This window comes from Carassius auratus, chromosome 11 (genome assembly GCF_003368295.1).
Source record: "Carassius auratus strain Wakin chromosome 11, ASM336829v1, whole genome shotgun sequence".
NCBI classification, from domain to species: domain Eukaryota; kingdom Metazoa; phylum Chordata; class Actinopteri; order Cypriniformes; family Cyprinidae; genus Carassius; species Carassius auratus.
In genome coordinates, this window is record NC_039253.1 from 15,859,003 (window position 1) to 15,873,821 (window position 14,819).

Here is a 14,819-nt window from a genome sequence, read left to right on the forward strand (position 1 = left end):
AAAAATAAATTATATATATATTTAATCCTGCATTGCAATTAATATCAATCAAACTGCAGTTGGGTTGTTTTGATTAAACCATAATAACTTAAAAGTGCAGCTAACACAATAAAAACAACACAATACAAAACATGAGTAATGAAAATTGATAAAAACGGAGTTATGTTTTTGTAAATAAACTCTTAATATAAAAACGAAATCCATTTTTTCACACGATTATTCAGAAATTAATTCAGATTTGCTGCTCAAGAAACATTTTTATCCATTGCAAGTATTATTTGATTAATGGATAGTTCAAAAGAATATCATTATTTGAAACAAAAATATTTTGTAATGTCTCACTTTTGATTAATGTAAGGTTATAATTTATTTAAAAAACAATCACAACACAATTCACAATAAATGTAATTTATCTAATTAATTTATTAATTAGCAAAAAGGACAAAACAGTTGGTTTGGATGTTTATTGGTATGACATACATACTGTAATAAAAACAATTAATTTACAATAATAGAGGCTATAGAATCTGTAAACTGCAATCATGAAAGAAATGCATGCTCATACCAGACAATAAGCACAAAGTTCTTACACAAGACCTTTCTAAAAAGGCAAGTGAATGCAATGACACCTATTTTCAATCCTGTCCTGGGTGCTGTACTTTATGAAAACATTTTTTACCCATTAACTGAAATTATTAATTAGCACCTGACTTGCCTAAAACAATGCTAATTTTAATGAAACAACATATCACTGAAATTAATTTAGTTGGTCTCAGAACTAGGACAACAGACAATATGATAGACACCTAAAACATTTAGCAGTAGGCTGAAATGTGCTTAAACACACACAACAAGGACACAGGAACATCATTCAGTGCATGTTTCTAGTAAGATATCTTTGTGATTATATTTTCAGTGATTTTAACAGAGCATCTGTGAATATACTATAAAATATAAAGAAATGAGGTGAAAGCTGGTTTCGTAATCTCTGCAGTTCATTCAAATGCACTTTCAAATAGCCTTCACATAGATAAGTTAAATTCTCCAAAATTGAGAAATAACATTGTGCGTGTTTTTTGGGAGAATTAGGTCTAAGGATGTATGGCAGTCTAGTCAAGCTTTACATAATGACTATTCACAACCACAGCAGGGCTTCATACTCCACGTGTTCAGAACAACTCAGTGCTGGGTCCATTTGATGCTTTTAAGGTCAATGCCTTCCTGAACCATTTCCCATAACGGACTAAGAGACAAAGAAACAAAAACCATGAACAATCCCAATTTTTAAATCCTAATGTAGTAAAAATGTACAACATTCTAAACATCAAACAAATAAAACATTACATAACAGTATCTTAATTAACTTTTTTTAATCAGATAAAGCAAGCATGAACTGCTAACCTCATCTCCCTCAGCCGTTTGACCTGCTGAATACACTTCTCCACTGTATAGTCCACTTCCTCCTCGGTGGTAAATCTTCCAATTCCAAACCTTACAAAAATAAAATAAAATAGGTCATGTGCATCAAATCCCCTCATTACAGTTTGTGTGGTCATAGTTCATGGTTCAAGCAATAAATGTATGTATCAGACAATAACTGCTACTACTTGTGTACTATCAATAGCTGCTCGCATAAAATTCAAAGCATTAATGTGTGCCTACAAAACCACATCTCTTCCATTTGACCCTCTAACTCTAGCATTTTCTATTCTAATTCTATACAACAAAAATATTTAAAAGTCCATTTTAGACATGCATTCTATTCATTTACTAATTGCTTGTTTTCTAAAAAAAAGTTCTCTATATCTTTTTGTATTCTATCCGTTTTCTTTTTATTATATAATAAAAAAAACCTTGCTATGTGTACTGCGTTAAGCTAACTGAGACTTGTTATAGCACTTGCACATCATTGCCCTTTTGTGGATTTTAATTGCTTCCATTGTCCTCATTTGTAACTCACTTATGATAAAAGCGGCTACTAAATGACTTATTGTAAATGTACATGCAATTTTATATATATTAAGACTAAAGATCTTTGCACACTCAGTTTTTTTCATATTCACCATCCTTTCTTTTCAAAGTTCATGCTACGGATGTGAAAACACAGAAAATCAAACCTGATCCGAATTTTTTTTTTATGACGCACGAAAGTTTCAGAGGCAGTGTAAACACGATTGACACAACGTGAGGTCGTCTTTATTTTTCAACTTAAAGAAAATTTCGGATTCCTTTAAGACCACAGATTATGTAACAAAGGCACACAGAGAGAGAAACTAGGCGTGTTGAGCATGACCTGGAAAAAAAAATCAACAACGTTTACACTGATATTACAGAAAAACTACGAACCGAATAGATGAGTGTGCCAAGTCCTCATCTGCTCCTATTGCTCTAAGGACATAGGAGGGCTCCAAAGAAGCAGATGTGCAGGCGCTGCAACAAGAACAATGTTACTTCAGTATTATTCATGTACAATTATAGAAACTTTTTTCTAAATATTTTTAATCCACTTTTATTTTAATATTTGTTGGATTCATTTTAACAAAATTTTTTGTAATTTTGTCATTCCTATTTTTATTTTACTTCACTCCTTCAAGACTGTTGGAAGACCGTTTCAGGTGACTACCTCTTGTTAATTCATAGTTTTGATGCCTTCAGTGTGACTCATAGTCATGAAAATAAAGAAAACTCTTTGAATGAGAAGGTGTGTCCAAACTTTTGGTCTGTACTATATATATATATATATATATATATATATATATATATATATATATATATAAAATTATCCAGCTTTGTAAAGTAGAAATATCAGTAGTATAGTTGTAGTCTTTCTGTTTTACGTACTGAAAAATTGTAAACCCTGGTCAGACATTTTTAACCTACTGACCTTCCAGATGAAAGCGCAACATCTTTTAACGCCATCAACAGACTCTCCCCCTCAACATAGGCAAATGATAAATTGATGCACCCTGCAGGAGGAAAGTGTTTTTAGATTACAAACTCAAGTCAACTTGGAACCTTTAAGAAAAATAGAAAGGTAGAAAGTCGAATCTTACCTGGGTACCTCTGCTCTGGGTCTCCATTCATCACAACATCAGGAATCTCTGACATGATCTTCTGCACGAGGCGATTTGCAAGCACTGTCACACGTTTGTGATCGTACTGAAAATAAACAGGAAGTGAAACCTGCATAAAATCAAATTTGGACTAACAGTAGAAAGTTTAACTCTAAAGTTAACTCTGAAGTCTCTACCTCTAACTCTTGCTGGGCAATCTCACAGGCGGCTCCGAAGCCTACGACTAAAGGTGTGGGCACAGTTCCTGAACGTAGACCCCTTTCCTGTCCCCCTCCATTCTGTAAAGGCTCAATACGAACTCTGGGTCTCCTCCTCACGTACAAAGCCCCAACTCCTAATAAACACAACCACTCATTAATATATTTTGGATAAATGTAACCCTTTGTGTATTTAAAATGTACAATACACTACCTTTGGGCCCGTAGATCTTATGGCCGCTGATGGACATCAGATCCACTTTCCAATCATTGACATTAATGGGGATCTTTCCAACAGCCTGAGCAGCATCAGTGTGGAAAAACACATTTTTGGACCTACACAGATGACCTGAAATCAAAAACGTTGTTATAGAAGACATGAAGACTGGCAGGTATATGTATATGTATATGCAGGTATTAGAGCATTATATTATTAAAAAGAGTTACCTATTTCTTCGATTGGCTGTTTGACACCAATCTCATTGTTGACAGTCATTATAGACACCAAACTGGTATGTGGACTGATCCTTTCCTGTAATTGCTGAGAACGCGAATTATAAGATTTTTTTATTATTTTTTATAAACGTTGCAATCAGTGTTGGGAAGGTAACTTCAAATGTAATTACAATTACAAGTTACCCTATTTTATATGTAATAAGTAGTGTAACTATTTCAATTAATTTTTTTAAGTTATTATTAACGGATTACATTTGATTATTTTGGTGACTTTTCTTAATTCCTCAAAATTAATTTTCTAAATTTTAATCGGGCAGGGTTAAAATAATTAAGATTAATATAATTAATATAATTAAGGTTAGATACCAATTCAAAATCAAATCAAGATATAGTTTAATAGCTATGATACCATTTTTGAAAGCAAATCTTTGCCTTGGAAAAAATAAACCATATACATAAAACCAACTAGGTAATAACACAGTAATTAAATAAGCATGTTTCCTAAAATCCTGAAACACCAGTGTTTTATATTTTAGAGCGATCAATGCTATTTGGGAGAGAAATCTATTAAATCTGTGATGTGTGTGAATATTCAGATGAAACCCCGTTTGTAACTGTTTTAGTCACTCCCAAACACTGATTGCAATCTACTGGAGCATCTATAAAATTATATAACTTCAACCATTAGAGTTAGTTTGAAGCAGGACTACCAATTTGTCAAACAAGGGAGTTGAGTGTGTAAAACTTTTTAATATTGTTATTTTCGCTAATTGGCTCGGAAATTGGACGGTTCCCCCTTAAGAAGGCTTACCTTCAAATCAATCAGTCCATTATTTTTCACAGGTAAATATGTTACTTCAAAACCCTCTGCCTCCAGAATTCGGCAGGAGTCCAGCACACACTTGTGCTCAGTCTGGGTGGTGATGATGTGGTTTTTCTTAGCCTTATAAAACCGAGCCACACCCTTTAAAAAAAAAAAAAGAAAAAGGACAAGACATAAAAGAACAACTAACAGATATTTTGTTATTTGCAGGGAATATTATATCAACTTTATTTATTGAACAGTTTATTTTAAAATATGCCTAGCCATTTGTGTCCCTGCGTCCCACTTTCTCCTAATCCTAATCTTGCCTCACAGTAATGACATACTTACTTTGATTGACATATTGTTGGACTCAGTTGCACCACTGGTGAACACAATCTCCCTCGGGTCAGCACCAATAAGATCTGCTACTTGCTGAAGAGGAAATAAACATTTGTGCTACCATAAACAGTGCATTTTTGATTTAACCAAAATATTATGATTCAGTAAAGGCAACTCTCAGCTATCTGAGAAGAACGCTAATAATTCAGAGAATGTTCTTGCTTCTCTTATAAAAACATGCAAGAAAGAATCAAGACTAACTTTTCTCGCTTTTTCCATTGCGGTCTCGCTCTCCCATCCATAAGCGTGAGTCCTAGAATGTGGGTTCCCGTAGTAATTGACTTGATAGGGAAGCATGGCATCCAGAACCCTTGGGTCCTGGAAGATTCATCAATGAAAACAATTGCATGTAAACATGTTCTCATGCACTAGATTTTCGAGTCTGATTAGTTATATTATCTACATGGCAAGAGTTTAGTTAGGATGACTATAGCAGATGGGTACCATGGGTGTGGTGGCCTGAAAGTCCATATACAGCGGTCTTAGTTCATCCTTTTCAAGTTCCCTACTCTTGATCAACTCTGTGGAAAAAGACAGGCATGTTCATCAAAGTCACTGACTGGAATAAATACAGGCATATTAGAAAGTATTAACATGCCAGCTTTCTAATACCTCTATTAGCACAGCCTTGTAGAGTATTAGATTAGGAAATTTGATTTACTTATAACGTTACTGTACCTTTCTGCTTCTGCACAGTGTTAACAGCGCTTTGAGCGAAGCTCAGTCGACGGCTGGAGATCACACACATGGAGTCCACAAGTTTACTTGAAATAATCCTGTTCATCATATTTATGCAATTACAGTTTTCTCAAAGAAAATAAATGACAGAAATAATGAAGATAGCTTCTTATAAAGCCTTCGTCAACCAATTAATAAACAAATATATTATTCGGGCAACTTTAGAGGCGATGACATGCCCACTATCTTCAAACAGTATGTCTCCAGCACTCAAAACATACTCCAATGCTTACACAAGACTCACATAGAGCTGGGGCAGGACGACTGTTATTATAACAACTCTCATTGGTTATCCGAGTCACTTGTGGGCGGGTTTTTGTGACGTTTACGGAGATTAATGGTTGAAATCTAAACCTTGCATGTCTTTTTTTTTATTTATTTTTTTTACCGGAAATGGTGAATATGAACCAATCCAATGCTGCTCTTACTAGTTCGTTGGTTCGTTCATGTCCTTTGAAATATAAATATCCAGTCCATTTTGACCAAATCAACAGCATTTAATCAAAGACATCTTTTTTGGTCTTTAGTTTATTATGTTCCCACGAATAGTGATCGGAAGTCCAAATCATTTCCGCGAATCGGTTCTTTTGAACATATCATTTTAAAGAACCGATTCGGTGGTTGTTTGTTTAATTATGTCATCATGTTCTGATATGATCAAATGAAGCTACATAGTTACGAAGAATTATAATTAATTGTTTTTAATTATTAAAAACATAATCGTTGGGAAAAAAATAATTTATGCCAAAAAAATGTATTAAATTCTAAAAATCAAATTTGATTTGATGAATTCATATTTCAGTGTAACGTTATGTCATAATGATGACGTTTTGTCATAATATTGACTTTTTATGTCTATGATGGATGGTATAACGGGTCAGTAAAAGTAATGAATGAGTAATGAGTAATGTTGGGAAATGTGAAACCTTCATCAAGTGAGTGAGTGAGTGAAGTGACATTCAGCCAAGTATGGTGACCCATACTCAGAATTTGTGCTCTGCATTTAACCCATCCGAAATGCACACACACAGAGCAGTGAACACACACACACACTGTGAGCACACACCCGGAGCAGTGGGCAGCCATTTATGCTGCGGCGCCCGGGGAGCAGTTGGGGGTTCGATGTCTTGCTCAAGGGCACCTAAGTCGTGGTATTGAAGGTGGAGAGAGAGCTGTTCATGCACTACCGCCACCCACAATTCCATCCGCCCCGAGACTCGAACTCACAACCCTTCGATTGGGAGTCCAACGCTCTAACCATTAGGCCACGACTTCCACAATATAGCCTATATATTGATAGTAATAGTAATATCCTACCATCAAACTCCCCATGTGAAGACAGACGGAGTGCTGCAACGTGTCTACAGAGCCGAAGCATGCTGTTTGGAGTGTTTGATGGCCACGCAGGTTCTGCTTGTGCACAAGCAGTTAGTGAACACCTCTTTTACTATATAGCCGTGTCTCTGTTTCCATTGAAGACTTTAACCGAGATAGAATAGGCTGTGGAGAGTGAAAGGCCTGTACTTCCGGTGCTAGATAATAGAACTGCATAAGGATGATGACAGATATACAAACAGCTTTAAGAAATTCTTTCAAGAGACTGGATAACGATATTTCCTTGGAGGCCCAGGTGGACTTTGGGGTTCCTTTTACTAATTTCACACCACTCAGAGTGGCTCAGTCTGGATGCACGGCTTGTGTGGCCTACGAGGACCGAGAAAATCTTCATATGGCCAATCTGGGTGACAGCAGAGCAGTGCTCGGGGTACAAGGGGATGATTGGAGGTGGTCAGCTCTCACTGGTACCAATGACCACAATTCCCACAACCCAGATGAGATGTAACGGGTTCATTCAGAACATCCTGCTTCTGAGTGGAAGACAGTGGTAAAACATGACCGGTTATTGGGCCTGTTGATTCCTTTCAGGGGTTTTGGAGACATGAAGTTCAAGTGGAATGAAGAGCTCTTGAACCTCATCTACGAGGCACGTCCAGAGCTGCTGATCGGGAACGAAAATGCAAAAATGCTGCTACCGAACTACCACACACCACCTTACCTCATAGCAGATCCAGAAATTACATATCACAAATTGCGACCACAAGATACATTTTTGATTTTAGCTACTGATGGTCTCTGGGAACTGATGCACAGGCAGACTGTGGTGCAGGTCTTGGGGGTACATCTGTCTGACATGCAGTGGAAGAAGCCAGTTTCTGGACTTTGTTTTACAGTGGGGCAGATGCATAGACTGCTGCAAGAGAGGGAGAGTAGAGCTTTTTCTGCTCTGGAGGATGAGAACAGTGCTACTCATCTGATCCATCACGCTCTGGGTAGCGATGGCTGCGGCTCCCTTGAACCCAAGTGCATGGCAAAAATGCTCAGTCTGCCACAGGATTTAGCAAGGATGTATAGAGATGACATAACAATTATAGTCATCCACTTAATTAGTCATCCACCAGTTAATCTACTTAAACCTTTAATTTTTTTTATAATTTACATTTTAAAATTGTACACATTAAATAATGATTTATAAGGGCTGCCTGGAAAGTATCCTCTCAGGTAATATGAAAGGAGACATTAAATAAGATACAAAATCCAAGGAACTTTGTACACTGAATAATGACGTCTCAGTCCCATTCAAAAGTGATTTCAATTTTGGGAAAAACAAGTTACAAGACACCAAATATGCACTGTGGGGTGGGGAGGGATGTTGGGTGATTTTGTTTTGTCAAAAAACTCAGCACAAGATGGAACGCATGGGTAGGTCCAGTGTCATCACCAGTTGCACATAGCCACAACCTTTTATTTCATATTATAAATGTATGGCTGGATACTTTCTGGAAACCCTTCTTTTTCCAGTTTAATGTATACTCTTAAAATGAACCAGTAAATATAGCAGCAAACATCAGCCAAAAAAAAAAAAAAAAAAAAATCTCTTTTTCAAACAGGAATTGACAGTTCAAATGTTCAGGTTTTTTTTGTTTGTTTGTTGCTTTATTTGAAATTAACTTTTATCAAGTACTTTACAAAAATCAAATCTTGATTCAAAAAAACAAGATGTTTTTTAACCAGATTTGTCAGCCATTTAGTTCCCACAGCTCATAGAGCTAAAAAGTTGAATATGTTCATGTCTGATCAAAATTGCAGTTTAAATACAAGCCATTTATATTGTGTATCTGTCAATATTGTACATTCCCTCGAGTGAGAAACATGCCAACCAGATCCATCACAATGACTATACATGTTGAAAGGAAAAAAAAAAATTATGTACGAACAATAAAAGATCAAGAAGCAAAATTCAATAAGTAGGCTGTACATAGGAAACTTTTTTTTTCAAGTCCATGACCTGTAAGGACACTATGCAGGTGAAATGTTTAACCTTACTGGATTCGTAACCAAACAAAACAACCCAGCCACAGCTTGCAGAACTGTTATCATTGTCCAAAAGTTAAAAAGAGCAAGGCTGAAAAGATAGAATCTTCCAGGGGTGACTGATCACCGGCGACTGGGCATAAGAAGCTGTGTTGCCTGCACTGACTCTGGGAAAAGGTTGTGGTATGTAGGAAGAGGGACATAAGCTGCTGTGATCATTTTACCTGGAAAAGAATTGAAAGGTGAGATGATTCAGGCCATAATACATATGGTTCTAGACAAAATACATAATACATATCAGAACATAACACATATTGCTTTAGAATTTAGACAATGTTCAAATCAGGATGTGCAGAATTTTGAATTACCTCCAAACCAACGTCCATGTAATGCACTCACTGCAGCCATAGCAGCAGGAATGCTGGGACACTTCACATAGACATTACCCTGAAAAGAATGACAAAAGTAAATATTAAATTGATATATAAAGCTCCACATTTAGTATAATATTTCATGATAACGTTTAAGGGAAGAAGCATACTTCAGCTGATTTCTTGTCCACATATATGTGTATGACTCCACCGTGTTTGTTGCACTCTTCAATGACATCATCCTGAATCTCAACTTCCCAACCAGGATCATTTTCTCTGCAAGAAACAATGCAGTTCAAGCAAAAATGCTCTTTAACAGTACTTTCTCTGTATACTTGTAATTTTGCTTACTCCTGCTACTTACGAGTTTGGATTGAACATGTTAGACAGTTGGAAACAGTGTGTTGCAATCGGTTGTGAAGGTAGATTCAAAGGTTGGTTTGTGGGCACATTGATGTTAAAACTCAATCCAGGGTTCATAGCAGCTGAAAGAAAAGAAGTGGATGTTAACTGAAAACCCCACAGGCCTTATTAAAAGGCTCAACTACTGAACCCAAAAGTCAAGGGACTGACCCGTAGCTGCAGCCATGGCTACCATGGAGCCACTCATCTGAAGGGCCTGTTGAGCAGCAGGTGGGATCTGCAGACCAGTACCTAACAAACAAAAAAAAATCTAAGATTTTTAACCCCTGTAAAAAATCCCACAGGACATTATTACCTTCAAAACAGTATGAAAATTATACAGCAGATCAAAGAGTACATCCTTACCCTCAGCCAGTCTAGCCATCAGCTGCAGTCTACCAGTCGTTCCCAGATCAATGCCGGTCCTTTCCAGCTCATCATTGTCCAGGAAGGAGCTGGCAGTTGAGGCATCAGTGCGCTCTGTCACATGTCCCACTTTCATTGGTCTGCCAGCCAACTCAAAGCCATTAAGCTGTTCCAGAGCCTTCTTAGCACATTCAGCATCAGCAAACTATGGGGAAAGAGGAAAGCTAATAAGCTCTTGAGAAGATCAATAACTGCTTCTGGAGCTTGACACCAACTACTTGTCTTGTAATGTTAGAAATTCTGCACCAAAATAACTCAACCACAAAACTTACTGTGATAAAGCCATATCCTTTTGATCGTCCTGTTTCACTGTCCATCATCAGTTGAATACTATCAATCTGTGTGGAAAAATGAAATATCACAATGATTAAAAACAAAATCATAATATAACATCATGAAGTGAGAAAAAAAACACATGCCACCATTTACCCTTCCAAATGGCTCGAAGATGCCTCTGAGCATGTCTTCTGTGATGTTAAAATGCAATGAGCCAACATACAGTCTCATAGGTCCAGAACTGCCCTTCTGTAAGTTGTTGGCCAACGCAGCTGCTCTGTTCTTTTCAGCCTGGTCAAAAACACAATTTACGATTAGATGATAACGTAAACAAGCTAAAATTTTGCAAATGTTCCACATTCAGAGTGACTATGTTACCTGTGAGGCCTGCACAATGATTGGTACTCCGAGAAGTCTTTGACCAGAAAGGCCAATTGCCAAAGGTACAGAGGAGGTGTCCACAAACTCAATGTATGCAATTCCTTTGGATCTTCTGGAGTTTCTATCAGAGATGATTCTCACATCTCGTACCTTTAAAGAACAACAATAGGAATTAAAGGTGTCAATCCAAATTCAAAGTAGAATAGGCTACAACAAAGGTGGTACTTTAGATGCACAAACACTGACTTTTCCTACTGCAGAAAAGAATTCTTCCAGGTCTCGTGGTCGGATTCTTGCTGCCAGCTGCATGCAGAATACTGTCCGTGCATCTCTTTCTTCAGGGGTGAGATTATCAATGGGCTGTCTGTTACCAAAGCACAAAACAAGCAATTTATTACTATAATCTGCAAAAAAAATTATTTAGGGAAACGTAATTACCAAGGCTGAAAAAAAAAAAAAAAAAAAAAAAAAAAAAAACTTACCTTATAGGGCTTTTGTCTTTCTTGAAAGGACTGCGGCTTCTAGACCTTTTACGGCTGAAAGAGAATTTCTATGAATACTTCTGGAAACACTTTCCATGTTGAGTCACACATAGAACAAGCAACTACCCACACAAAACAAGAATAGTATCATAGAAACCTTAGTTTGATGGCAGGTGGTGGGCCAGTCTTCCCCCTGGGAACACCGTTAAATTTCAGGCCAGAACTGTGATTTAAAAACAAGGTTTAGTATTTATGGAGGAGTAGTATTTATGACTACTCACTCAACTTCTAATTGAAAATATATACTGAAAGCTTAAATGGAGAACACAAGGGTAATTGTTGTACACATTACAACAAATTCCTTGTTTTGGGGGAAATCTACTCCTTTTCTGATTCACAACAGACATGTAAATTGGGATTACAGCTAAACTACTCCACATACTTCATATTCTCTGGAAGACAGGTTAACGTGCTTACTATATTAAGGAATGCCGTTTCTCCAAACTGTGTAGACACTTGACAAAGACTGAAACCCAAAGCAAAAGATGACTACGTACAATGGGGCTCTGTAGCGACCACCACGTTCCTTGCTCCTGGAACGGCTGCGCCGTCTCTCCCTGCTGCGGCTGCGCTTCCGTTCTTTGCTGCGGCTCCTTCTGCGGTCATGACTCCTCTTGCGATCGTGACTCCTGCTTCTCTTCCTTTCCCGACTGCGACTTCTGCTGCGACTTTTGCTCTTCTTTTTCCTTGCGATTCAAAAGAATTCAAGTTTAGTAAGTGTAACATTAAGGAAGACTTTTACAAGACACAAAATTCAACAAAAGGGTTCAACAAAACATACTTCTTACTCCGCTCCTCGTGGCCATTGGTACTTAAGGACTTGCTGTCATCCTAAGCAGGGTCGATAGAAGACAGCATGAGGAGGACGGCGATACATTTCAAGTCGTAAGGATAAAGAAGGGATGGGAACAAAAGAGAATATGATATGATCATTAAATAGGAGTTCATTACAGGGTTTGAGTGGGAGGTCGAAAAATACAAGGGGGACCTTTAGAAAGAAACCAACCACATGGCTGCCAATGTCGTTCTTTTTTTACTAGTGCTTGCATTACTTGTGTAAGATGGTCAAATATTCAAGTTCTAGTACTATGCTGGGTGTGTAAAATAGCATTGCTTTTTTAGACACTTTAATCATTCATTCATTAAGCAGCCCAACATGTTCAGTACCAAGGCTATCTGAGCCTAAGACCCAAAGTGGCAACGCTAGCAGCCAGCCACTAAACGAGCTCCAGTGGTGGATGCCATTCCAGTGATCTTCACCCCATTTGCCTTCGTGGATAGAAAGAGCTCGATGCCACCTCAGTCACACATCTCGCCCTGAAGCAAACAGGGATTCACACGGCTTAGTAATAGGGACTCCCACAGACCATCTAAAGTTGTGTTTTTCTTTAGTAGTTGTTAAAAGGCTAGATTATTTATAAGATAAATATATTTTACGGTGAACGTTATGACATTATATGCTGAGCCCCATCATTTCCAGTTTGTAAAACCGCAGAACAACCATTCATAAATACTTTTAAATCTCAGCAGCATGCATAAATACTTTTTTCTCCAAAAGAGATGACATTCACAGTATGATTAACGTTAAGATTAAGATTATTTTCAAAGTGATGAATGGGGAATAAAGAGAGACTGTGGATTTTCTTGTGTTTGTCAACTCCAGGACTTCTGCACTGGGGACATTTTAAGTGGTTTCCTACCATACATTTATACTGTAAAACATGCAATCTAGTTCTAACTATTTAGAAAGTAAACTTCCTGATGATAAAAAATATGAAGCTAAGAATATCATGCATACAATAACATGAATACAGTCTCCACAGAGTTTATACCAGCTCTTATGTGCACCCACTGTATTTAATCTTGCGGTACCTATGTATAATTTTGCCTTTGTATTTCAACCAAGGGTACCACAGTACATCAATATATCGGGCAATTACTACCTTCATTTTTTTGACAGTTCACACTGGAATTCATGGTAGTAGAGGTGAGATATAGGCAAGTCTACAAAAAGAGATAGATGGGCAATTTATTCATTGAAACCACTAATACAGAAACATTCAAGTTATTGATCTGACAATAAAGACTTAGAGAAAACACGACTGGTTAGCATATTCAAATGAAAGCTATACAGATTCCTGACCGAGTTCATTTATTTGCATAAACACCCACCTTTTTATATGGAGCCTCCAGCATCGCTTCAATGTCAAAATCATCGGCCATGTTGTTGTTGTTGATCTGCAGATGAGGAAATTGTTATATTAAGTGACATTTAATGTTTAATCTGAACACAGAAACCTTATTCTGAAATTACAAGACATATATTTGTCTAAACTGTGTCCCAAAATAACCCTTTAATCTCGGACTGTAACGTACATATCCGACTTGCGGACATGCGTGACTGGACCCGTCACGAAACGAACGTTAGCATCCTGGCTAACATTAACTGTTTTTCTCACGCACTATCGCGAACCGTCTTTTTATAGATGAAATTTTGAACAGCTCTACACAGCACGAGCATATATCACAGAATTATAGGTAGAGTTGGATATTATATATCCACACATTTCGCATTATCAGCAGATAATCGTAATGCTTGCTTTGTTAGCACATTAACGTTAGCTTACTGGCTAAAGTCGTTTCGTCTAGCTGAACAACCCACCTTAAACGTCGTAAATATAATAATTTAATATCAATATGATTCTTATATGATACATAATAAATTTATATTGGTCACACTATTCTTATAAATAAATACAAACAGTAAGTAGCCATTAGCCTTTCGTTCTTACGTCAGACACTGCGGCCTACAAAGCTTTACAATCCCGACTCCACAAACGAACGGTAAAAACCGGGTCTACTGTCCACTTCTGCTGCCGCTGCAACCCCAGAAGATTAAATCGATTCCACACAAACCTAAAAAACACAATTGTATTAAGCCAAAACTTCGTTTTTTGAACTAATACTAATCACAGTTCGTGTGTTGCGGTTAAATGACAAGCTAACCGGCGGCAAAGAACCACTGCGCATGCACATACCGTTATTGTTGAATTAGAGGAAACGCGCGAAACTGTCCACCAGAGGGAACTCGTGTCACACACACTGACAACAGAAGTGTGACACGCGCAATTAAGACACTTTAAAACTGTCCTTTTCATTTTAATCCTCTGGTATTGTTCATTTCCGAGTTACACTCGCGTTTTTCTCTGTCAAAATAGACCGGGAGACCAGGTTCGTATAATATATATAGGCCTACATATATTTAATATATGCACACAGGGCCGCGGGAAGTAATTTTGAACAGGGGGTGCTGTGAATTTTTTTTTTTTTTTTTTTTTTTTTACAAAAAACCTATGAGCCTATAGGCCTATTTAAAATAC

General features: G+C 37.3%; 2 protein-coding genes and 1 pseudogene across 7 annotated transcripts; 1 reads left to right on the forward strand and 2 right to left on the reverse strand.

The window, feature by feature from the left end:
- Positions 1 to 445: 445 nt before the first annotated feature.
- Positions 446 to 5,918, reverse strand: LOC113111190 (cysteine desulfurase, mitochondrial-like). 2 transcript variants are annotated; one of them, XM_026275713.1, is made up of 13 exons: positions 5,610 to 5,917; positions 5,376 to 5,452; positions 5,133 to 5,249; positions 4,881 to 4,964; positions 4,539 to 4,691; positions 3,719 to 3,812; positions 3,486 to 3,620; positions 3,251 to 3,408; positions 3,054 to 3,159; positions 2,885 to 2,966; positions 2,347 to 2,430; positions 1,402 to 1,491; positions 446 to 1,243 (listed from the first exon to the last, which is right to left on the reverse strand). In XM_026275713.1, exons 1-13 carry the CDS (start codon positions 5,716 to 5,718, stop codon positions 1,180 to 1,182), a joined length of 1,353 nt encoding a protein of 450 aa, XP_026131498.1. In that variant the 5' UTR covers positions 5,719 to 5,917; the 3' UTR covers positions 446 to 1,179. The 2 variants fall into 2 exon arrangements, with proteins under 2 accessions (XP_026131498.1, XP_026131499.1); XM_026275714.1 differs by lacking the exon at positions 2,347 to 2,430 and having other exon boundaries at positions 5,610 to 5,918.
- A 1,079-nt stretch (positions 5,919 to 6,997) lies between these two features.
- LOC113111192 (pyruvate dehydrogenase [acetyl-transferring]-phosphatase 1, mitochondrial-like) lies at positions 6,998 to 8,502 on the forward strand (annotated as a pseudogene).
- Positions 8,503 to 8,654: 152 nt separating this feature from the next.
- On the reverse strand, positions 8,655 to 14,473 carry LOC113111191 (RNA-binding protein 39-like). 5 transcript variants are annotated; one of them, XM_026275716.1, is made up of 17 exons: positions 14,232 to 14,473; positions 13,612 to 13,677; positions 13,383 to 13,443; positions 12,221 to 12,270; positions 11,937 to 12,125; positions 11,537 to 11,602; positions 11,380 to 11,433; positions 11,144 to 11,261; positions 10,895 to 11,047; positions 10,670 to 10,807; positions 10,513 to 10,578; positions 10,181 to 10,385; positions 9,986 to 10,066; positions 9,777 to 9,897; positions 9,583 to 9,688; positions 9,410 to 9,488; positions 8,655 to 9,265 (listed from the first exon to the last, which is right to left on the reverse strand). In XM_026275716.1, exons 3-17 carry the CDS (start codon positions 13,386 to 13,388, stop codon positions 9,165 to 9,167), a joined length of 1,533 nt encoding a protein of 510 aa, XP_026131501.1. In that variant the 5' UTR covers positions 13,389 to 13,443; positions 13,612 to 13,677; positions 14,232 to 14,473; the 3' UTR covers positions 8,655 to 9,164. The 5 variants fall into 5 exon arrangements, 4 of the variants coding, with proteins under 4 accessions (XP_026131501.1, XP_026131502.1, XP_026131503.1 ...); XM_026275717.1 differs by having other exon boundaries at positions 12,221 to 12,756; positions 14,232 to 14,472; XM_026275718.1 differs by having other exon boundaries at positions 12,607 to 13,443; positions 14,232 to 14,472.
- Positions 14,474 to 14,819: the final 346 nt, after the last annotated feature.